The 24916-nt window shown below is 45.3% G+C and overlaps 2 protein-coding genes across 2 annotated transcripts; one reads left to right on the top strand and one right to left on the bottom strand.

Moving 5' to 3' along the window:
* Window positions 1-999: 999 nt before the first annotated feature.
* On the bottom strand, window positions 1000-23784 carry FAM186B (family with sequence similarity 186 member B). Its single transcript, XM_036252768.1, has 8 exons — window positions 23689-23784; window positions 22368-22593; window positions 13843-14025; window positions 7422-9081; window positions 6744-6936; window positions 5100-5278; window positions 4214-4399; window positions 1000-1144 (listed from the first exon to the last, which is right to left on the bottom strand). The coding sequence occupies exons 1-8, from the start codon at window positions 23782-23784 to the stop codon at window positions 1000-1002; spliced, it is 2868 nt and encodes a 955-aa protein (XP_036108661.1).
* LOC118623223 (platelet-activating factor acetylhydrolase IB subunit beta-like) lies at window positions 19803-20393 on the top strand. The gene has a single exon (XM_036250740.1). It carries the CDS (start codon window positions 19803-19805, stop codon window positions 20391-20393), a length of 591 nt encoding a protein of 196 aa, XP_036106633.1.
* Window positions 23785-24916: the final 1132 nt, after the last annotated feature.

The following is a 24916-nucleotide window of genomic DNA, read 5'->3' on the forward strand; positions in this document are numbered from 1 at the left end:
CCTGTGGGACCTGCATCAGGAATGCCCCTCTCCTTCCTCCCCCCACCAGACGTTCCTTGCAATGTGTTAAGCTGTCGCTCAGAAATCAGATCCCACTTCAACATCATGCAATAGCCAGTTGTTCATACCCCATATCCTTTTCTTCCTTCCAGACTCTCAACCTTAAGCTAGAAGCAAAGATGGGCACCATTCCTGAGGAACGATCACTGGATTGCAGGTTCTCTGCGGACAGGGTTAACATTTTATCATGCAGGGTCTGGATGGGTGAGTGGAGAAGGAGGGCAGGGCAGAGGCCCATTGAGAGATGAGACAGATGGCTGTGTACTGGGAACAGGGAGGGTGGGACAGTGCCCTTTAGCTGAATGAACTAAGGAAAGTAGTGAATTAACTGAACTGACAGGCGATTGCCAGAGATGGCCTCCTTAGCCCACATCACCTGGACATGGAACCATTTCTCCATTTCTGCCACTTTTGCTATCACCCCTGAGACTTACTTGCTTTTGCCTCCCACAGTGGCACCTGACTCTGACTTGTACATGATATTTCCTTTTTATCCTGTGCTTTCATGCTGCTCATCAGTATTTCACTTATTTATTTGCCCATGTCTTTGATTAATTCAAGAGTTCCTGACCCCTACTGTGTGGCAGGCACTAACGATGGCCTTCGTAGTCTTTTGGCTCCCAAAGGACAGAGACAACACTTGGGGAATCTTTTCTGATTGGTGTCCAGGTCAGTGGCCATGTGGTCATGGACCTGGTTCCAGAAATCAGTTGGGAAGGTGTGGGTTTCAGCAATGAGACAGAAAAATTTAAAAATAAACATACCTCTATTTTATTAAAATATACAGTTTGGGGAGTGAGGGAGGAAAGTAGAATTTCTCAAAGTTCTAGGACTACTTAGCAACATCGCTGGTGTTTGTTGAAAAACACCAGCTGGGAATCTGAATTTGGAATAAGTTGCCATGTGATTTTAGTTGCCCTAAAGTTGGAGAATCACTGGCTAAGGGATGGAGTGGGGACTGTGATTGTCTCGATCCTTCTGGCTTTTTAGGGTCCCAGGGAGGGATTCGCTTGACTTTTTACAAACAAGTTCAGCTGACTCATCTGAGGGCTCCTGGTGTTCCTTTCTTTGGGTCGCTGAAACACTGAAAGAGTTAATACAGTTACAGGTGGGAAGGAGCAGAGACAAGGCCCCAGGATATGAGTGCCCCAAGAACCTCCCAGGTCTTCTTTGGGAAACCAGTCCAGGGCTGGGCCCAGACTGGGCCTGCACATGGAACTGCTTAACACATTTCTGCCACATCCCAGGGGCTCTGCTTCTCATCCTGTGAGTCTCTCTCTTGTCTCACATCACAGAATACTCACCTCTTCCCTCCCCTCATGCGTCCCTGCTTCTTCCTACCCATCTCCTATGTCATCTAATCTCCTTCCCAGAAACCAAATTATGGGCCCTCTCCTCTGTCTGCAGCATGTTGGACACCTGTGTGAGTTTGCACTCACTGCATCTCGGTGCACACATGTGATCCACTGAACTTCAGCTGCGCAGGAATAGACCCTGAGCAAGGAAGGGCAGTTAGAATGAAGGTTAAGATTCTTCTCCAACTGCAGACATTTGATGTGTACGGACAGATGGCTATATTATCTGTCAGATAAAGAGCCCAGGGGAGACAATTGTGAGGCAAAGCAGGAAAAGATTTTGAAAGAATGGGGTCTGCTGGTTTTTGAGGGACATGGCCTTCTTAGTGTCCCAAACCACAGAGGGAAGGTGAATAGCCCTTCCCCACAGGCTGAGAGGACATGTCTGCAGGCCTGAGATGAGACAGACTGTCAATGCCAGGCAAATGAGGAAAATGGGGCAGTCAGTGTGAGGTCAGTGGTCCTAGTTATGAAACTAGATGGTGCTGTAAACTGGACAGCATGGCCAAGGGATCTGGTGAGGTCAGCAGGATCACCAAGAGTGAATGACCTGGAACCACACAGCAGGAAGACTTGAGGGTTCGTGGTAGGCCAGGGGCATGTGGCCAAAGAGAAGGTGCACTTTTGGAAGTGGAAGCAGTATGTCTCCAGAGTACACACAGAGTACTCACAAAGAAAGTGGCATGGCCACCCCCCACCTCCCGAGGCAGCAGTAGCCTGGGCAGTAGCACAGAACTTCGATTCAAGAGTGGCAGATCCTCATAACACAGTAACAGGATCCCAAAGCAACTCAGGGAGCCCCAACACTGAAATGTTGAGGACCAGCCTGACATGCAAGTAGGTGGTGCCAACCTGGGATAAGGATAAAGAAGAAAGAAGAATCAGGGCTTTGCCTCTATACCTGGTAGTGAGAAAAAGTGAATAAACTTGTATAGAGTTGGAAAAGGGGGGAGAAACTTGTATTCGCCTAAATTCTCCTAGAAAGGGGAAGCTGTCTTTGCTGGGAACAATGTTTTGATAAGAGCTTAAGCCTGAAGCTGAGATCCCAGGGGAGGCTTGGGTATAGGTGGAGTAATGCTGCATGAGACAGGAAAGATAACACCATGGGGGCACCTTAGGCGAATTTAGCCAAATCTCAGGGCGGAGGGGAGGGGGCATTTGACTTCTGTGTTACTTCAGTCTGCCACAGTGTTGTTTTGGTTGTTCTCAATTGTGTGCTAAATCAACTCACAATAACACACACACATACATACACATATACCTTGGAAACTCTCCAGAAACTTTATCTATGTACTAGGTGGGCTATAATGCTAATGTCTAGCTGGGACTCTCAGGCCCACTTCAGAGTGGAAGCCTAGCCAAGGACCAGCCTTCTTTGATGCTGCCCAGCTACCCTGTCTTCCCTAAGTCCCTGTCTGGAGGATGGCGGCAGCACCAGCATCTTATAGCTCTTGGTTCTGGATAGGTCTAGATTGGCAGGCATCAATGCCCTCTCCCTGTCAAAGAGCTCTTCAGCTTCAGGCTTAAGAGTTTTGTTTTTTGTTTGTTTTTTTGAGCCTCAACCGATTATATGCTTATTGGTTTTTAGAGAGATTAGTTGCCTCCTGTACACCAGGAATCAAACCCACATCTTTTTTGGTGTATGGGACGATGCTCCAACCAACTGAGACACCTGGCCGGGGCCCCGTCAGAGATCTTTAACTGGGACAGGGCCAGGGCCACAGGAGGCAGCTGGGATTGGTCATCTAGAAAGGCTGCTTGAGCCCTGGCCAGATAGCTCAGTTGATTAGAGTGTTGTCCTGATACACTGAGGTTGCAGATTCAATCCCCATCAGGGCACATACAAAATTCAACCAATGAATGCATAAATTAATGTTTCTCTCTCTCCCTTCTCTCTAAAATCAACCAATAAATAGAAAAAATTTAGAGAGGCTGCTTGAAAGAGCCTTGAGTCTTCAATAGTGACATTTTCAAGCCAAGAGAGGCAAAGAAGAGTTGAACATTCCTCACCAGAAAGGCTGATTGTTGGCCCACTGACTCCTGCCTCTTTCCACTCAGCTTATCGTACCAGGAACAGTTCTTTGGTTTTGTTTTGTTTTTAATCCTCATCCGAGGACATTTTACCAATTTTTGTTCAGGTAGAGTGGGAGGGAGAGAGAGGAACAGAGAGAGAGAGAAACATCCATGCGAAAGGGACACATCGAGTGGCTGCCACCCTCACGACCAACCAGGGCCGGGGACAAACTGCAACCGAGGTACGTGCCCTTAGCGGGAACCGAACCCGGGTCTCTCTGGACCGCAGGCCGACGCTCTAACCGCTGAGCCAAACCAGCCAGGGTCCCAGGAACAGTTCTTGAAGGCCTTAAGGAAATGACAATGCCAAAGACAGACCCAGGCCCAAGTCTCAGGTTTACCATGTGGTTCTTGGTCTTCCTCATCTATCCATTCTGTACCTGGCTCCCTTTGAAAACAACCCCCAGACCTGGGGTGAGATACCCCTCTTGAGTAATTCATGGGCAGCCCAGGAAACAAGCAGAAGGAAAGACTTCTGTAGTGATCTTCTGAGACACCATGGAAAGGTCTTTGAGAAAACTAGATTGGTATTGGCGTGGAGACCCAAAGTGATAGCTGATGAGACAGGAAAGCTTCACTCTGTCTGATGTGGCATAATAAATGAGGTCATGTTTGGAAAGAGATGTCTTGAGGCGCTGGACAGAGACAGTGTGTATACTCTGGCCCCCGCCCTTGGTGGGCAGATCTTCCTGAATCCAGATTAACCACCCAGCCTTGCATCTTACCGGGCCTTAAGGGACATCAAGCTTTTATGGTAGGAGGAATGCACATCCAATGCCACCAGCTGGGGAATGTCTGGGCACCCCCCTAGCTGGTCCCAGGACAGGCTGGCAGGGGTCTTCTTTTCTACTGGGTGACTAGAGGAGGCCACGTCAGTCTTCCAAACAGCCTCCATCTGGTTACCCCTTTGGCTGGTGGTGCAGGGGGTGGGGTGGAAAGTATAAAAAAGAGACAAAGAGTTAGACATACAGAGAGAAAGACTAAGAATTAACAAGCTCTCCAGGGCCACAAGGCTCAAGACACTGTTTTCTTCCCTTTTCAAATAGTTGTTACTGCCCTTCTTGTCACCTCTCTTCCCCTTAACTCGAAGTCTCACTCTCCTGGGGCTCCTTTGGCTGAGGAGCAGCTGGAAGAGGCTCCCCCAGACACATGTCCTGGAGCTAAAGTCCTTAACTGGGCCACACTCAGGTGGGTCTTTTCTGCTACCCAGAGGCTCACAGTGTGTCTTTTTGAGCCCGGGGTCACATGGTGGGAATGATCAGGTTTGTTTATACGGACAAACCAATGGCAAGTGCTAGATCAATGCTCAGGGTAGAACTGGTTTTAAGTTCTCAGCTGTGGGTGCTCAGAATCTTTCCATTGCATAGTTTGAAACAGATTTGGTTAGGCTGGCCCCTGAAGCCTATACAGCACTGTGTATACGCACACCCCCGTCTGAGCCAATGGCCAAAGCTGAGCAGGGCGGCTGAGAAGAAAGTTGCCTTGCAACTCATGGGGTGAGTCTTGCCTGTCTGTGCCCTAGAAGAGCTGCCAGCCTCCCCAATCTGGTCACTCTGCTCCCTGCTTCCCCACCCATCCAGCTGGCTGTGCCCTTGGCTTTCCTGCACCTACCCGGCCACCCACAAGGGCACACATTCCTGGTGCTTAGATGGAAGATGCTCTGGGGGCTGCTTGCAGAAGCGGCTGCTGGGGTGGACATGCCGGCGTAAGGATGGGGGCGGCTTGTTTTTCCTTGACTTTGGGGAGGTGACCACAGGGGTGTGCAGGTGAATGTTCCACTTCAGCTGGAGCTAGAGGAAGCAGAGAGGCATTAGGGAGACAGGAAGTCATCCCCTCTCTAGGGCAGGAGGCATTGCCTAACTCAGAGCTGAGCAGAGAGGGTGAGACCCAGGAAATTCCTCCAATTAGAAACCTTTGGGGCCCCAACGTATCAAATTTCCTAGAAATTCCTTGAGTTCTTATTTGATGGATTAGTTCCTGATATCTCCTTTGCTATGGAGAATCTGAACAATGGGTAAAACAGCAAGGAAAAAAACAAAGGCAGTCAGAGCAGCAGGGTTAATGACATGGGGCCAGGCTATGCCTGGAATGCTTAGGGTCTCTTTCATCTAGACCCCACTCAGGCACTGGGCAAGGAGCTGGGGAAACCATCACAATCACCAAAAGAAGTCATATGGTCCCTTTTCTTCTCAACCTCAAAGACACTTTAGCAAGTTAGGACACTTACAGGAGATGATCAGGACTGGTATAAAATGATAGGAAACTGAGTTGGGAGATAATCTCTATGGCCAAAGCTCTCCAACTGCCTGTGGCTGCACTTACAGAGTCCCTCAGCACACTGCCTCCCCCAGAGCTAGGCCACTGCTGTTCAGGACTCAGGGGCTTACCTGCTGGCCCAGCCCTAGGTTTTGAGTCACTGCTGTAGGATTCTCCAATCCCTCCAAGCCATGGGCTAGCCCCTTGGAGACTGTGTCAGCACTCACTACTTCTCTGCCCCAGTAACAAGGGAAGGAGTAAAAGAAACTGAAGCCAGCCCTCAGAGAGTAAAAATAGGCCAAACCCAACAGACTGGACTCAGAATTACTTTAAACTCTTAATAACACCAAAACTTAGAAGGCAACGGGCAGTCTTCAAAATTGTGAGGGAAAATGAATTTTAACCTAAACTTCCATATCCAGGCAAACTGTTAACTAAGACTAAAGGTAGATACTAAGTAAAGATGTTTTCAGACAACCAGGGTCTCAGTGATTTCACCTGCCAGGAACCCTTTGTCAGGAAGTGACTAGAGGAAGTGCTCCACGGAAGGGAGACCTGACATCTAGGAAGCAGCGGAGCTGTCCCCAGAGAGAAGCAAAGCAAGTGCCCAGCGCAAGGGTGAAGACAGCTGTGACCAGGCCTGGAGAACTCACAGGAGCAGGGCAGAGAGACCTACAGGGGAGGGAGAACCTCGGTGCAAATCTAGGACTGTAGAATCCAGCTACCCACCGCCTCAGAAGAGTCTTTCCTCTGTAGCTCTGTTTGAAAGTCCCTCTCTATTGCTCTCCCCTATATGGAGATTGGAAAGCTGCCCTTCTTTACACCCAGGCCTCCTCCAGCCTTAACCTCTTCCTGGTTCAGAGGCTTTAACCTGTTCTCTTGTTTACCATCTGCCCCTCTTGCCTCCAGTCACACTCCACATTCCTATTAGTTCATTTCCTGGCCCCATCCCTACTGTCTGTGCTGACCCCGGAGAAGGTCACCAGGCAGGAGACCCACCTTGGGGAACATGGTCACCATGCTGCTCAGGCACTCTCGGCGCTTCTCCTCCAGGCCCTTCTGCTTGTCCGTCCAGGCCTTCAGGCGGAGGCCCTGCAGGTGATCGATTTTTTCCAGGAAGATGTAGAGACTCTGGGCCTTGTAGGTAGCCCCAGTTTCTCTCATAGCTTGTATGTGGTTGATCACTTCTTGTCTGGAGAGAAAAGGAAGTCATTTAGTGGGTGAAGAGCCTCCTTTTCCCCCTAAGTCTGCTAACCAGAGATGACTCCATATTTGTAATTTCTGGGAGAAGGAAGAAAAGCGAAGTTGGTGAGAGGTAGGGAAGACATGGAGCGGAGAAGTGGGGTCAGTGTCAGGTGAGGAGCCTTGGGGCTGGGCCAGAAATAGGAAGAAAGTAAGGCAAGTAGGGGAACATATTAAGTGGGTTATGGATGGGGCAGGTAGGAAGAGAGGAAGAAATAAGGAAGTGGGCTTAGAGAAAAAGCCTATTATAGGGAGAACAGTGTGTAAGTACCCTACCTCCACTCCTTCAGGGTTGCCCAAGGCCTCAGGAGGACCTTTTTCAGGCCTAGGGTGATTTTCCCTGTCCCCTCTTAACCCATGCTCCTCCTTTCCCCTTAGGTTTTGACTATGCCCACACACCACAGTGGGTGTGGGTAGGTGCCAGGGAGGACCTACCGGAGGCTCTGGAAGCATCTGTATAGAATATACTTATGGCACAGGTTTTGCAGCCTGAGCATGGTCAGCTCCATGGTGGTGGTGGTGAGCTCCAGGGCCTTGCTGCGCAGGAAGTTGGGCAGCCTCTGCTCAGCATCCTCACTCAGGAGCTGCAGGTTCTTCCTCTGGGCTTCCACGTCCATGTGGTATACCTTCCCCTTCAGAGTTATAGAGGATATATGCAAAGGGGGCTGGGTCACTTTTCGGAGAGATGCCCCTGTTGTGACAGGAAAGGAGGCTGATTTCTTGGGCTTTGTGGGAACCTGGTGGGTCCATGGTTTCTGAGTTAACTTGGTTGAACTCATGGACCTCTGATTTCCTGGGGTGGGCTTCTGGGTATTAGTGGACCTGGGTAAGTGTGGCCTCCGGCTTTGGCGAGCAGATTGGGCTCGAATTGGGGGAGGTGCCAGTGATGTCTTCTCCAAGTCCCTCCATCGATGGGTAGTCACGAAGATTGTCCTCTCCTTGTCCTCACTTGGCCGCTCCAGCTCCTTCTGTGGGCCCCCTTCCTCCTTTTCCATCTGGACCAATTTCTGCTGCTGCTCCTTTGCCACTTCCTCCATTTCCCACTGTCGCAGCTTCTCCTGGTGCTCCTGCTCTAGCAGAGCCCACTTCTTCTGCCGCTGCAGCCACAGCTCTTCCTCCTCCTGCCACTGCTGCCTCCACCTCTGCCAGCTGAATTCCTCTTCCCAGTGCTCCACCGTCCTGGATCTCTCTGGAGACAGCTGTTCTCTAACATGGGACTTAATTTGGAGTCCTTCTTTCTCCTGGGCTGCTTTCTGGAAGAAGTCCTTCTGCTCTTTGACTTTGTGGCCTGGGCTCTCTGTCACTGGTATTTCCCATTCCTTGGGAAACTTGTGATCCACCGAGGATGGCAACATAAGCTGAAGACTTTCACTGTCCCTGCTGCTGTATGCATCTGTAATCCTTGAATGCATAGACATGATGGAAAGTGGCTGACATTTTAAAGACCTAACACCACTGTCCCAAGCTGTGGCCACGGGACTTGGGGAAAGTGGTGAAAACAACTTCTCTTCCTTCTCGGGTTCCTGTTGGGTTTCCTCCATGACTGATTCTTTCTTTGGGAGAATCTCTTTCTCAGGAGGGCCTGGGGAGTCAACAGAGATCTTGATCAGGTCTTCTGCTTGACTTCTAGCAGACTGAGCCATATTTAGTTGAAATTCTAAGGCGTGCTTTATCAGGAGAAGGTCATGGTACTTTCCCCCTAGAGTTTCTACCTGCCTTAATAAGGCATCCCTCTTACTCTCCAGAACTTGGAGGGACTGCTGGAAGTATAGCCTCTGGCTGCTGAGTTCTTTGGTCATCTCAGTTTTCAGTTGCCTGTATCTGGTCTCCAAGCCCCTGTTCTCATTGTGCTGGAGGATCAAGGCTTTGTTGAGGTTCTCCACCACAGCAGACATGTACCTGATGGCCCTGACCTCCCCCTGGTTGAACATGGTGGAGTCCAGGAGTTCCTGAAGCATGGACCTTACTTCAGAAACCCTCCTGCAGGTAGTATTTTTGTCCTGGAGCATCTGCTGTGGACTCAGTGGCTGAGGGTAGGATGTAGATTTTTGCAGGCTTTGTTCCCGCCAGCCTTGCCAGAAGTTGTGTTTGAACACTAGAAGAAGTAGAGAGAACAAAAGCAATAAGCTCCCAAGGGTCCCAAGGATTATACTGCTTCTCCAAATGCTGCTTGGCCAAATTCTCATCCAGTCCTCCTAGAGCTTTGGCAAGAAAGGAGCTGGGGCTATATGTGAGGCTAGGGGAGATGTCAGGAGAGATTTCTACTAGGCTCAGAGCTTGCTGAGGGCTTACCTGTTAGGGCCTACCAGCTCCATAGCACCTGCAGAGCCCAGAGGAGCCTGGTCTTATTCAATCCAGTTCAACTCAATTCAAATATTTCCCTGGAGCAAAGTTACTTTTCTAATCATGCTACTTCCTAGCCTCAATACCTATGTTTGCCAATTATCCAAATGCTGGAAGCCTACCTGGCACTTAGACTCCAGATCACCTGGGAAACTTTATTTCCCTTTTTTGTTTTCACTGAACTGTGTTTGTAGAGAATTTATCACACAGTCCTATAACTGTTCATATGTTTGTTTGTTTTAACATCTAATGTCTTTTTCCATTTTGGGGAGTTACAAACTTCTTTGATACTTTGATGAAAGCAGGAAACCTTCTCCCCAGGAAAACATACATAAACACAGATTGTGAACTCTATGGTTAAACCCATTCATAGATGTCAGCTCCTCAGGGTTGGGTCATGGTCACAGTTGTATCCCCTTGGATCTACCATGTGTAGGGCTGCTAGAATGATGATCTTGGAGCACCCATTCATTTGCCCACTCAACGAACATCACTGGCAAAAAAAATTGGCTAACTTTGGATGAGGGCTAAAGAAAATATGGAAATTAAATGACAGTGAAGTCAAGCTAGCATCCAGCTAATACTGTCAGAGAGACCATTTTGCCTAGTGGTTCAGAGCTGGATTCTGGAACCAGATAACTTGGTCTTGAATCTCATCTTTACCACATGCTTTAGGCAAGTTTCCTAACTTCTTAGTGCCCCTGTCTCTGAAAGATGGGGATAATCATAACATCTAATTAATAGTATTTAACTTAAAGCATGGTTAGAGCCAACTGTAGTACCAGGTACCTAGTAAGTACTCAATAACTAATCCCTAAAAAGAAGTAAGATAAAGCCTTTGCCTTCTAGGAGTTTATATTCCAGCAAGGAAATAAGTCAAGTATACAAATAACTATGTTTGGAGAAATAATATGGTAAGGATTGTAGGAGAGATTATCTCCTCATCCACCTTTCCCTGCTTCCTCCCTCCTTCAACCATGGACCTTGCTTGATGATAGGGAACCTGTCCTTGAGAGTCAATGGTAGAATGCTAATATTAGCTATTGTTCATTAAGCCCTGAGCATATTCTTATTGCCAGATATCTATACCAAGTGGAACTTCGCAAGTGGACAGTAACCTTTTCATTTTGTACGTGAGGAAAGTGAGGTTCAGAAAGATGAAGTAACTTGCCCAAAGTCACACAGCCATAAATTGGCACACAGGATTCAAAGTCAGATCTGTCTTATTCTGAAGCCCATGCTTTCAAGTAAGATTAAGAAGCCAGAGAAGGTCCTCCCTGAGGACTGAGGGGTCCCCGTCCCACACCAGGTGCCCCGCTCAGGGTTCCAGTGCCAGGAAGAGAAGTCCCCATAACTTCTGGCTGGAAAAACCAGCGGGAACTGAGGCTCAGGGAAGCTGAAGCGGCTGGAGCCCCAGGCAGCTCCTTAAAAGGCCCGCGCACGAACTTATCGGACTTTCTCCCTCTAAGCTTGGAGGGGAGGCAGCTCCAGGGGTGCCAGAGACATACAGGGAAGAACTGAGCTGTTTGGCACTGAAGCAAGGGCTGGAGAGGGAGCTTTCTTCGGGACAAACGTGCTGTCAGAGACCTTTGTTCCTTTGGTGAGCCCTTCCCTGGGGCAGCAGACAGAAGCCATATCTGGGACTCCAGCAACCTGGCTCACACTGGTAGCCCCGCCCTGGTGACTCCCTGAGGCCCCTCCCTGCCCCACCCAACTTTCAGGCCCACCCAAGCTGTTGCCACTTGCTTAACCATAGGATTGGCCTGTCTTGGATCCTGCTTCAGGTTTTTCTTAAATTCTTTCAAACGAGCAGCATCTGGTCTCAGCTAGCCCCATACCTCTTGTTAAGTAATACACTGAAACAAACACAGGGAGGCAGCCAAAATGAGGAGACAAAGAAACAGGTCACAAATGAAAGAACAGAACAAAACCCCAAGAAAAGAACTAAGTGAAATGGAGATAAGCAACCTAACAGATGCTGAGTTCAAAATACTGCTTATAAGGATGCTCTATGAACTTAGTAAAAAGCTCAGTGAACTTAGTGAGGGCCTCAAGAGCATAAAAAAGGATCAGTCAGAAATCATGGATGCACAGTTAGAATTGAAGGAGGCATTAACTGAAATAAAGAATAATTTACACAGCTTCAATAATAGAGTACGTAAATCCAAGGAGCAAACCATTGATTTGGAATATAAGGAAGCAAAAAATGCCCAATCAGAACAGCAAAAAAAAAAAAAAGAATCCAAAAAAATGAGGATAGTGTAAGGAGCCTCTGGGACAACTTCAAGCGTGCCAACATTCGCATCTTGGGGGTGCCAGAAGGAGAAGAGCGAGAACAAGAAATCGAAAACCTGTTTGAAACAATAATGGCAGAAAACTTTCCTAACTTGGTGAAGGAAACAGACATACAAGTCCAGGAAGCACAGAGAGTCCCAAACAAGATGAACCCCAAGAGGCCCACACCAAGAGACATCATCATCAAAATGCAAAAGGTTCAAGACAAAGAGAGAATCTTAAAAGCAGCATGAGAAAGGCAGATAGTTACCTACAGGGGAGTTCCCATAAGGCTGTCAGCTGATTTCTCAAAAGCAACTTTGCAGGCCAGAAGGGAGTGGCAAGAAATATTCAGAGTGATGAAAAGCAAGAACCTACAACCAAGATTACTCTATCCTGCAAAGCTGTCATTTAGAATTGATGGCCATATAAAGACTTTCCCAGACAAGAAAAAGTTAAAGGAGTTCATCACCACCAAACCGTTATTATATGAAATGATGAAGGGTCTTTTTGAAGAAAAGGATAAAATATATGAACAAACAAAATGGCAATGACAATGGAATCTACAAACAAAATGAACAGGCAGAACAGAAACATTCTCATAGATACAGAGAACATTTTGTCGGTTGCCAGTTGGGAGGGGGGTTGGGGGAATGGGTGAAAAAGGTGAAGGGATTAAGAAGCACAAATTCATTGCTAGACTGACAAACCTCAAAGGGAAAGGGGTTGGGGGTGGGAAGAAATAAACCAAAGAACTTATACGCATAACCAATGGACACAGACAATAGTGTGGGAAAAGGCAGGAGGGGGGCGGGAGTGGGGAGGAGGGGGTCAATGGGGGAAAAATGTGGAACATCTGTAATACATTTTACATTCAACAATAAAGATTTAAAAAAAAAGAAGCCAGAGCCTTGCCGGTGTGGCTCGGTGGTTGAGCATCGACCAAGAGGTTGCCAGTTCGATTTCCAGTCAGGGCACATACCCAGGTTGTGGGCCAGATCCCAAGTGGGGGGCATGTAGGAGGCAGCCAATTGATGTTCTCTCTCATCCATGTTTCTATCTCTCTCCCTATCCCTTCCTCTCTCTCTAAAATCAATAAAGGAAAAAAGAAGGAAAAGAAGGAGAAGCCAAAAAACCTAAGTGTAGGGCCTGGTTTTGTCACAAGCTTTCTTTGTGGTCCCTTTTCTTCTTTGAGCTTTAATGTTCTCATCTACAAAATGTAGGAGTTAGCCCTGGCTGGTTTGGCTCAGCGGTTAGAGCGTCAGCCTGTGGTCCGGAGAGACCTGGGTTCGGTTCCTGCTAGGGGCATGTACTTATGTTGTAGTTTGTCCCCGGCCCTGGTTGGGTCGTGCGGGAGGCAGCCACTCGATGTGTCCCTTTCACGTCAATGTTTCTCTCTCTCTCTCTCTTCCTCTCTCTCCCGCCCACTCTATATGAACAAAAAATGAAAAAATGTCCTCGGGTGAGGATAAAAAAATAAAAAATGTAGGAGTTAGATAATCTCACATCTCTTCTAGTGCTGATAGGAGTAAAATTTCAAGGTTGAACCATGTTGTTGACTGACCACTTCTGGAGCAGCCACAATTAAAAGGTTCTGGAACCTTTGGTAGAGTCTCACCAAACTCTTGGCTCTGTGGCTAGGTTTGGAGTAAGGAAAGGATGTATCTCAGGCTCTAGCTACAAACTCCAGCTTTTCTGGCCTTCCAGCCTTGTTCCCCAGAATTTACATGAGATTACAACTCCAGGGAGCACCGATAGGTGATTTCTCTACATCACCCCTTCCTCCAGCCCCAAGGGACAGCTCAGAAATGCTTAGTGTTCAGCTTGGGTTTATTATCCCAACCCCTTTCCCTGGCTGGTGTGCCTCAGTGGTTAGAGTGTTGGACTGTGCACCAAAGGGTCACAGTTCAATTCACAGTCAAGGTCACGCACCTAGGTTACAGGTTCAATACCTGGCCCCGGTAGGGGCACACGCCGGAAATAACCAATCAATGTGTCTCTCTCATATCAATGCCCCCCACTTCCATGCTCTCTAAAAATCAATGGAAAATGTATCCTTGAGTGAAGATTAATAAACAAACAAAAAATATCCCAACCACTCACCACTACCCATCCATCTCAGATAAAGCTTTTGTTTTATCTGAGTCAGAAAGACGACCATGGACCCTGGTTATGTGACTTCTCCCCTGAGATGGCATCCACCCCACTCAGTCCCCTCCCAGGTACACCTGGAACCTACTTTGTGCCCTTTTCTTTTGTCCTTCAATAAGAGTGGAGCAAAGGGAAATGAGAGACTCAATGCCTCCTTTGGTGGTGATGAGGGAGAGAGGTAACACCTTCTCCATCACCTCAATCCATTCATCCATGACTTCCTCTTCTGTCTCGCTGTTCCTGCTCCTGATCTCATAGGTCAGACTGTCACCTGGAGAGGAAATGGGAGGTTTAGGCTGAGAACAATCTGTCTTCTACAGAGCTCCAAGCAGCCCTATCACACAAGGGTTACAATAACAGGTTTTGAGATCAAACTGCTTTCACCTCTTACTAGCTATGTGATATTGGGCATGTCGTTTATGCCCCTGAGCCTCAGTATCCTTGCCTATAAAAGGATTGGGTGGAGATTAAATGAGATAATACATGTGAAATGATCAATGTGAGGCCTGCAAGGTAGAAAATATGTAATAGAGACATTAAACAGTATTGTATTTATAAGGCCAGTGATGTGTCTGCTTTGTTACTGCTCTACTCCAGGATCTGGACAATTAAATGGATTAACTGGACTCAACAGCACTGCTTAGTTCCTGGGGGTGGCTGAAGAATCACTGAACTGAGAGCTCCTCGGGGACAGGACAGTGTGAGGGGGGTTGGGCACATCCCTATATCACCTTCTTCCAACATTGCAGCATCTATCACACTTCACAGCAGACTGAGATCTTGTGATGGGATAACTCTGATAATGGGGGTAGCACCTGGCTCCAGGGTTGCATGCAGCTGGTCCACACCCAAATGGCTATACTAGTTTCTTAAAGTTAGCATCAGTGCTGTTTGGCCCAGTGTTTATCCAGTAAGGGTCATTTAGTACTGTGAATAACAACTTTGAGTTCCTGTATAAAATAGCTAGTGTGCACCACCAAAAAACTGTTAGAATAAATAAATTCAGTAAAGTTGCATAATACAAAATTAACATACAAAGATCAATTGCATTTCTATACACTAACAATGAACTATCTGAAAAAGAAAGAAAGAAAATCCATTTACAATAGCATAAAAAACAATAAATACTTAGGCCCTGCTGGTGTGGCTCAGTGGATTGAGTGTTGTCCCATGGACTGAGAGGTCCTGGTTCAATTTCTGATCAGGGCACATGCCTGGGTTGTGGGCTCGATACCTGGTCGGGGGGCATGCAGGAGGCAGCTGTTGGATGTATCTTTCTCACATCATGTTTCTATCTCTCTCTCTCTTCCTCTCTAAAAAATTAATAAAAATAAATGAAAAAACAATAAATACTTAGGAATACATTTAACCAGAGAGGTGAAGGATCTCTACACTGAAAACTATAAGACACTGATGAAAGAAATGGAAGAATATACATATAAATGGAAAGATACCCCATGTTCATGAATTGGAAAAATTAATGTTGTTAAAATGTCCATACTACCCCAAACCATCTATAGATTCAATACAATATGAATGGTATTTTTTTGCAAAAATAGATAAAACAATTCTAAAATTTATAAAGAACCACAAAAGCCCCCAAATAGCCAAAGCAATCCTGAGAAAGAAAAACAAAACATCAACCCAGGTGAATATAGCTCAGTTGGGTGGGCGTCATCCTATGTACCAGAGGGTTGCCGGTTCAATTGCCAGTCAAGGCACATGCCCAGACTGTGAGCTTGGTCCCTAGTAGAGGGCATGCAGGAGGCAGCTGATCGATGTTATGCTCTCACTCTAAAAAAATCAATTAAAATATTATTTATTTATTTTTATTTTTAGGGAGTGAGAGATAGAAACATAGATGTGAGAGAGAAACAAAGATAGGCTGCCTCCTGCAGGCCTCCCACTGGGGATCAAGCCCAAAACCTGGGCAGGTGCCTTGACTAGGAACTGAACCGGGACCTATCGGTCCATGGCACAATGCCCAGTCCACTGAGCCACACCAGCCGGGCAATAAAAATATTTTTATTTTTTTTCTTTATTGATTTTACAGAGAGAGGAAGGGAGAGGAAGAGAGAGAAACATCGATGAGAGAGGACATCGATTGGCCGTCTCCTGCATGCCCCCCACTGAGGATCAGGCCCACAAACTGGGCATGTGCCCTGACTGGGAATCAAACCACTGACCTCTTGGTGCATGGGTCAACGCTCAACCACTGAGCCACACCGGCCAGGCATAAAAAAATATATATATTTTTAAAGGAAAACAGCCTAGCCAGAGAGAGACCCGGGTTTGGTTCCTGCTAAGGGCACATACCTTGGTTGCAGTTTGTCCCCGGCTCTGGTTGGTCGTGTGGGTGGCAGCCACTTGATGTGTCCCTTTCACGTTGATGTTTCTCTCTCTCTCTCTCTCTCTCTCTCTCTCTCTCTCTCTCCTTCTCCCTCTCCCTCTCCCTCCCTCCCACTCTATCTGAACAAAAAATGGAAAAGTGTCCTCAGGTGAGAATAAAAAAAAAAAGAAAAACAAAACATCACACTACCTGATTTCGAACTATATTACAAAGCTATAGTAATGAAAACAGTATGATACTGGCATAAAAACAGACATGTAGACCAATGGAATAAGAATCAAGAGTCCAGCCCTGCCCTGGCCGGTTTGGCTCAGCGGTTAGAGCGTCGGCTTGCAGTCCTGAGAGACCCGGGTTCGGTTCCCGCTAAGGGCACGTACCTCGGTTGCAGTTTGTCCCCGGCCCTGGTCGGTTGTACGGGTGGCAGCCACTCGATGTGTCCCTTTCACATCGATGTTTCTCTCTCTCTCTGTTCCTCTCTCTCCCTCCCACTCTACCTGAGCAAAAAAATGGAAAAATGTCCTTGGGTGAGGATAAAAAAAAAAAAAGAAGAAGAAGAGTCCAGCCCTGGCTCAGCAGTTGAGCATCAGCCTGTGGACCAAAGAGTCCTAGGTTTGGTTTCTGCTAGGGGCACGTACCACAAAAAAAAAAAAAAAAAGAATCAAGAGTCCAGCCTTTGCCAGTTTGGCTCAGCAACTAGAGCATTGGCCTGTGGACCAAAGGGTCATGGGTTTGATCCCCGGTGAAGGGCCTGTACCTGGGTTGCAGGTTCAATCCCCGGCCCCTGTTGGGGTTGTGTGGGAGGCAATCAATCGATGTGTCACTCTCATATCTATGTTTCTCCCTCTCTCCCTCTCTCCCTTCCACTCTATCTAAAAATTAATAGGAAAATATCTTAGGTGAGGATTAACCAAAAAAAAAAAAAAAAAGATTCAAGAGCCCAGAAATAAACCCCATGCATATAGAGTCAACTAATAATGACAAGGGCGCTAAGAATACACACTGGTAGAGGACAGTCTTTTCAATAAATGGCATTGGTAAACCTAGATGTTCACATGCAAAAGAATGAAATTGGATCCCTATCCTACCACTCATAAAAATTAACTTGAACCCTGGCCGGTTTCGCTCAGTGGTTCGAGCATCAGCCCGCAGATCAAAGGGTCCCGGGTTCAGTTCCCGCTAAGGGCATGTACCTTGGTTGCAGTTTGTCCCCGGCCCCGGTTGGGGTCGTGTGGGTGGCAACCAGTCGATGTCTCTCTCTCTCTCTCTCTCTTCCTGCCTCTCTCCCTCCCACTCTGTCTGAAGATAAATGCAAAAATGTCCTTGAGTGAGGATAAAAAAAAAAATTAACTTGAAATGGATTAAGAATTTAAATGTAAGACCTGAAACCATAAAACTCCTAGAGGAAAACATAGGGGGAAAGCTTCTCAATATGATCTTGGCAATGATATTTTAGATATGACACCATAATCAAAGGCAACAAAACCAAAAATAAACAAGTGGGACTACATCAAACTAAAAAATTTCTGCAGTAAAAGAAATGATCAACAAAATGAAACGGCATCCTACAGAATGGGAGAAAATATCTGTAAACCATATGTCTGATAAGGGATTGATACCCCAAATATATAAAGAACTCCTACAACTCAATATCAAAAATACAATCCAATTTAAAAATGAGCAAAGAATCTGAATAGTTTTTTTCTAAAGAAGACATACAAATGGCCAAAAGTACATGAAAAGATGTTCATCACTAGTCATCAGGGAACTACAAATCAAAACTACAAAGAAATATAACCTCATACTTGTTAGGATGGTTATTATGAAAAAATAAGAGATAAGTGTTGGTGAGGATGTGAATAAAAGGGAACCCTTGTGCATTGTTGATGAGAATGTAAACTGATACAACCATTTTGGAAAACAGTATAGTTTCCTTAAAAAATTAAAAATAGAATTATTATATGATCCAGCAATCCCAGGGCTGAATATATATATATCTAAAAATAAAGTAAAATAACTATCTCCAAGTGATATCTGTATGTCCATGTCCATCAAAACATTATTTACAAGAGCCAAGATATGGAAACAACCTAAATGTCAGTCAATGAGTGAACGGATAAAGAAAATGTGGTATAACGGAATATTACTTAACCATAAAAAGAATGAATCTTACCATTTGTAACTACATGAATGGACCTAGAGGGTGTTATGCTAAGTGAAATAAGTCAGACAAAGATAAATACCATATGACTTTGTTTATATGTGGAATCTAAAAAACAAAATAAACAAAACAGAAATTCATAGATACAGAGTACAAACTGATGGTTGCCAGATGCAAGGGGGGTTGGAGGGTTGAGTGAAAAAGATGAAGGGATTAAGAAGTACAAATTGTGCCCTGGTCGGTTTGGCTCAGCGGTTGGAGCGTCGGCCTGCGGTACAGAGAGACCCGGGTTCGGTTCCCACTAAGGGCACGTACCTTGGTTGCAGTTTGTCCCCGGCCCTGGTTGGTCGTGCGGGTGGCAGCCACTCAATGCGTCCCTTTCACAACGATGTTTCTCTCTCTCTCTTCCTCTCTCTCCCTCCCGCTCTATCTGAACAAAAAATGGAGAAATGTCCTCAGGTGAGGATAAAAAAAAAAAAAAAAGAAGTACAAATTGTAAGTTACAAAATAGTCATGGGGCTGTAAAGTACAACATAGAGAATATAGTCAATAATGTAGTAACTATGTATGGTGTCAGGTGGGTACTAGACTTATCAAGGGAATCATTTTGTAAAGCTATGTAAATGTCTAACCACTATGCTATACACCTGAAACTAATATAATATTGAATGTCAACTGTAATTGAAAATAATAAAAATTTTAACGTGGTATATACAGTGAAATATTATTCAGTCATAAGGAAGGAAATCCTGCCCAGCCAGTGTGGCTCAGTGGTTGAGCATTGACCCATACACCAAGAGATCACTGGTTCGATTCCCAGTCAGGAACACATGCCTAGGTTGTGGGCCTGATCCCTAGTGGGGAGCATGCAAGAGGCAGCTAATCAATGTCCTCTCTCGTCGATGTTACCATCTCTCTCTCCCTCTCCCTTTCTCTCTCTCTAAAACCAATAAAGAAAAAAATTTTTTTTAAAGGAGGAAATCCTGCCATTTGCAACAACATGAATGGACCTTGAGGGTAGTTGGCTAAGTGAAATAAGTCAGACAGAGAAAGATAATACTGTATGACCTCACTTATGTGTGGAATCTAAAAGTTTTAGAACCAGATAATAGATTGGTGGTTACCAGGGGCTGGAAGTCAGGGTAAAGGGCAAGACGTTGGTCAAGGGTATAAACTTTCAATTATAAGTTCAATAGGTTCTGGGGAATCTAATGTACAGCATGGTGACTATAGTTAACAATAATGTATTGTATACTTGAAATTTGCCAAGAGAGTAGATCTGAAAGGTTCTCACCACATAAAAAAGGGTAACTATGTGAGATGATGGATGTGTTAAATAACTTTTTTGTGATAATAATTTCACAACATATATATACAGCTCATTGTACACATTCAATTTACACAATGTTATTTTTCAATTAAGTCTCAATAAAGGTAGAAAAATTATAAATAAAATAAAATAGGGTGGGTCTGAAGTTAGTTTCCTTCTCGCTAAAGAATAAGATAATATGCTGCTGCTGGAGCTCTGGCCCGAGGAGGGATGCACCGGAGTGGGGCCACTAGGACTGAGCAAGTGACAGATGTGCCACCCGCAGATGCCGCAGCCACTTGGGCCTGCACGGACCCTTTGCCTGAGTGTAGAAAGAGCCAAGGAGACTCAAACCCAGCAGCCATTCCACATGCGGCGGAAGATGTTCAAGGAGATGACAGATGGATGTCTCAGCACAACAGATTTGTCCTGGACCGCAAAGACAAAGAGCTTGATGTGCTGTTTGTGGGGGACTCCATGATGCAGTTAATGCAGCAATACGAGGTCATTGTTGTCTGGGTTGGAACAAACAACCATAAAAATACGGCAGAAGAAGTAGCAGGTGGAATTGAGGCCATCGTACAACTTATCAACACAAGGCAACCACAGGCCAAAATCATTGTATTGGATTTATTACCTCGAGGTGAGAAGCCCAACCCTTTGAGGCAAAAAAATGCCAAGGTGAACCAGCTCCTCAAGGTTTCCCTGCCAAAGCTTGCCAACGTTCAGCTCCTAGATACAGATGGGGGCTTTGTGGACCCGGACAGTGCCATATCCTTCCACGACATGTTTGATTTTCTGCATCTCACAGGAGGGGGCTAGGCAAAGATCTGCAAACCCCTCCATGAACTGATCATGCAGTTGTTGGAGACACCTGAGGAGAAGCAAACCACCATTGCCTGACTGGTCCGTCAGTGTTACTAGCACCCCAGCTTCCTCAGAGCAGTTATGTCATTGGCACTACAGAGCCCTTCTCTTTCTTAAGGCACTTCACACTGTAGAATGTTCCCGGATGTTCACATCTAGTGTTTGGAAGGGAGGAAGGATTTAAACCGGTCCTGTACATGAGTTTGTTTGACACAGGAGAAAAATTAGAGGAGATTGCTTAAATTTATTTGAAACCAGAAGGGGACTTTTTAGTTGTATGTATGACACACTGAATATCACTGCTTTACCTAGAATGACGTCAAGCCTAAGTATTGAACAAAATGAAGATGTTTTTCTTGGCCTTTCTCTCTACGGATTAGGTCATATATAATAATGATCAGAATCACACCTACTTGGGTTTAAAACATGTTTTTTTCCAGTTTTCAAGGATCATAATTTAGCCTTTTGTTTCTGTTTTTCTTTACTCATATGTCTTAGTGTTTTAACATATAGCATCAGATTGGACATGCCTGTCATTCAGATACGGGAGTTACAAGTGAGTTTGTCCCACTCAGTCTTTCCCAGGCTTAGCTGTGAAAATAGGTTTCGCCCCAGTCGGGGGGCTCTGTGGAGGTTATTATTTTTATGCTGCTGAATATCATGTCTGTGATAGCCCATGCATGCAGCCTGTGCTCCTTGGGGGGCGGGCAGTCCTTGTTGGTATTACAAGCTTGTAACACGCTCTGACCTAGGAGCTCTGTTGCTGGGAGTGTAAGTCCCCAGCCAGTCCTCTCATGATATTTCTGATGTGTGACTAGTTCTTATGTGGCATTCTGTGCTAGAGTCTGTGTAGTGCTATCCATATTCAGAGTTCTGGTTGGTTTTGTTTGTTTTTCCCTTAGAACCTGTTACAGTTTCCTTTGGGGGAGGAATCAGAACTCTTATCTTCCATTCCATAAGCTCTGGCATTATCTCAAGTTTTATAATATCTTAAGGTGTATATTTTATTTTTTTATTGTCTTAGTTTTTAAATTATATCAGTCCAGAAAAATTTGGCCTTTTCTCATGGGGAAATAAATGAAACTGTCTTCAGAATAGGCATTCTACTTGATCCCACCATTTTAGTAAAAAGAACGAGGTTTGTTTAATTTGAAGAATTTCTCTTTAATGTATTTTCATCTGAGAATTTCTTTCAAGAGAGCTTTTAATAATCTGGTTTGTTGGAGCTACAAGAACTGCCATTTTTAAAGTAATGGGATAATAGATGTTTTATATTGTTCAGTATACCTATGAAATGTGTACAAACTGGACCTACACACATATTTCAAACTGGACCAGGTAGATATTGAAATAGCCCATCCAGATGTACTCCACAGTGATCTTGCTTAATGTTCAAGTTCAGTAACTAAGGCATATATTTCATATTCTGCTTGCCAGGCAAATAGCAGTGCTTTTGTGGGTTGGAGGGTGTTGCCAATTTGTGCTAAGAGCCGGTTCTGGTTGTGAGGGATAGAACTTGGGCTGCTTTGTTTTTTCTTGTCAAGCCTCTTTCTAGGAATTTTATTGTTTTTGTTTTTTTTTAAAAATACATACTTTTCTGAATGTTTCATGTCTTCATTAACAAAAGAAAATACACATGGTGTTTACTAAAAAAAAAAAGAATGAGATAATATAATGGACCTGTGACTTAGGCTTCATCACATATGGCAGCTAATGTTACATTTTGGACAATTGCATGTTTGCCACTCTGGGGAGTGAAAGTGATGTGTTATGGCATGAGTGGGAGAATGTTTCACTGGACAGCCACTGCGATATGTCTTTTGCTTCCTCTGCACCACCACCCTGCACTCCCCTCCCAGAGAATGCAAACAGAGGATAGCAAAGGGAAGAGACTGAGCAAGCTGGAAGGCGCCCAGCCCGCAAACTCACCCCAGTCACCCAGCCAGCGGAGAATTTCGTATAAGTGCTTCTCTTTAGTCTTAGCATCTTTGGAGAAAGAGGCAATTTTCTCCAACAAGATGAATCTTTTCTTGCCCTTTTGCTCCATCTGGTGAGATTTTGCCGTTTCCTTTAAATCGTATCCCAGTTCTTCCTGGAAGCGGTTGATGACACAATTGACATTGTCCAAGATGTCAGCGAGCTGGGAAGAAATATCCTATATGGAAGATGGAAGAATACAGTGCTTAGAGGTATGAATTCTGCAACCAGATGCCATGTTCTAGTAGTGTGATCTTAGCCAAGTCATGTAACTTCTTGGGGCCTCTGTCTTCTTATTTGTAAAGTGGAGATCATTATAGTACCTATGTCACAGGGTTTTTGTAAATATTAAATGAATTTGTAAAGCACTTAGGACAGTGTCTGGCACATAAATGAGTAGTAGCTCTTATTACTGTCATTTTGATTATTAAGACCAGGTCAGGGAGAGAATACTAAAAATACACAACAATCACTTCAGAATTTCAGAATTTGCTGGGGATGTCTAGATATCTCTCCTCACAAGGATCTAGAGACAACAGACTGGAAAAATTAGGCCCCAAGAAACTCTCAGGATCAGAGGCTCCCATAAAAAATGCACTAGAGCCCTGGCTGATTTGGCTCAGCGGTTAAAGCGTCGGCCTGCGGTCCTGAGAGACCCGGGTTCGGTTCCTGCTAAGGGCGCGTACCTCGGTTGCAGTTTGTCCCCGGCTCTGGTCAGTCGTGTGGGTGGCAGCCACTCGATGTGTTCCTTTCACATCGATGTTTCTCTCTCTCTCTCTGTTCCTCTCTCTCCCTCCCACTCTGCCTGAACAAAAAATGGAAAAATGTCCTAGGGTGAGGATAAAAAAAAAAAATGCACTAGAGGCTCAAGAGCAGGTTGATTCCAGCCTTTAGCCATTTCACTGTGAGCTTCTAGGGCTCAGCATGGGGGATTCTGACAGGTCACCAAAAACAGACCCCTCCTTTTGCCTTGCTATGACCCACCCTATGTGTCTCAGGGCCATCCTGGGGTTTCCATGGGCTCTTCCCTTCCTGGGCCCAGCCCTGCCTTGGGGTGGGGGGTTGGGGAGGGTGATTTGACTATGGCCTGCCGTGATGAGGCCAAGTCTATGAAGTGAATACAATATTTTACACTAATCTGTCTGAAAACCCAGCTTGCCAAGGATCCCAGGACCCCCAAGGGCCCAGACCTGGAATCTTGCCTAAATCTAGGATCAGTCTCCAACTGCCACATCGACCCCAACAGAAGGACTACTCCCTCATCTCCAGTTACCTCCTGAGCCCGAGTTAGCTGGGCCGCCTCAATCCTCGAGATGATGGCTTTCACTGATGCAGGAGTCACCAACTGTGAGAGCTCGTCTTTCTCCATTTTTGGACCACTTTGTTAGTCACAAAGATGTCCTGTGTCTCTAGTACACAAGCCTGGACACGTGATGTTGGCTGCTTTGGAATTAAGGGCCCTGGGGCAGCTCCTGGGTAACTTATGCCTAGCCACAGCTCCTGGTAACTGCCAGACGTCAGGTTCCAACTGACCTTCTTTTCTCCAGTGACATCATCAGTTTGATTGGAAGAATGATTGTCATCTATCTGTTACCTAATATATATTAACTTGTCTTGTTGCTTAAAAATAAATTAAATATTTTGCTCCCAAATTAAGTGTTAATGGTAAAAAATAGGAAAAAGCAATTAGAAAAAGTTCTTTTTCTGAAGAGAACTTAAAAAAATTATAGCCGGGTTTTTTTTTTGGGGGGGGGGGAGGGATTGGGAGGAGGGTGTCAATGGGGGGAAAAGGAGAAACATCTGTAAAAAAAATAAATTAATAAAAATTTTTTAAAAATTATAGTCAATCAGTTAATGGCAGTATGTTTGCATTTACACCAGGGATTAGGGCTTAATCAGCACTTTTCACATACTGAAAACGGTCCTCATTGCAAGAGGCCTTTTAAAAACAAATGGTTAGAACGGACATTGTTGTATGCCCAGGACCTGGAACTGTGCTTGGCACATAGTAGGCACTTAATAAACACATGTTGAATGAACAAATATGTAAATACAAATACATATACATGCAAATTATTCTTCCATGCTACTGAAAAGTATTCCCATTTAAGAAATAAGTAATCAAAGTAAGTTCAGTTCTTAGCAGAGCCATGGCCACTTAATAACTTGTCATCTGACACCCACCTGTCTTTCATATACTATCATTCATTCACTTACTCAAAGTTACTTCTTTCGTTGACTCTTTCACTCAAAAAACACTTACTGGTAACATTCTATGTGCCATACATGGGGCGAGGTGCTGGAAATATAGAAAAAAGTGAGATGTGACAGAGGTGCTCATACCTTGGCTTATGGATACCTGCCTATATATCTGGCACTGGATAGTTCTTTAATCCTTACAATTTCAGAGCATGTTGTAGTTTATAAATAACTTATTCATCCTTACAAACATGTGTGAGGCAGCCACAACTCAGAGGAGTTAGGAGATTTACCTCAAGTTA

Source organism: Molossus molossus, unplaced genomic scaffold (genome assembly GCF_014108415.1).
Source record: "Molossus molossus isolate mMolMol1 unplaced genomic scaffold, mMolMol1.p scaffold_m16_p_10, whole genome shotgun sequence".
Lineage (NCBI taxonomy): Eukaryota > Metazoa > Chordata > Mammalia > Chiroptera > Molossidae > Molossus > Molossus molossus.

Coding starts and splice junctions, on each gene's coding strand:
- LOC118623223 (XM_036250740.1), top strand. CDS start 19,803: ATGCACCGGAGTGGGGCCACTAGGACTGAGCAAGTGACAGATGTGCCA.
- FAM186B (XM_036252768.1), bottom strand. CDS start 23,784: ATGGAGAAAGACGAGCTCTCACAGTTGGTGACTCCTGCATCAGTGAAA. Junction 14,026..22,367: donor CCGCTGGCTGGGTGACTGGG/GTGAGTTTGCGG, acceptor TTTCCTCTCCAG/GTGACAGTCTGACCTATGAG. Junction 1,145..4,213: donor TTGATGTCCCTTAAGGCCCG/GTAAGATGCAAG, acceptor TAACTCTTTCAG/TGTTTCAGCGACCCAAAGAA.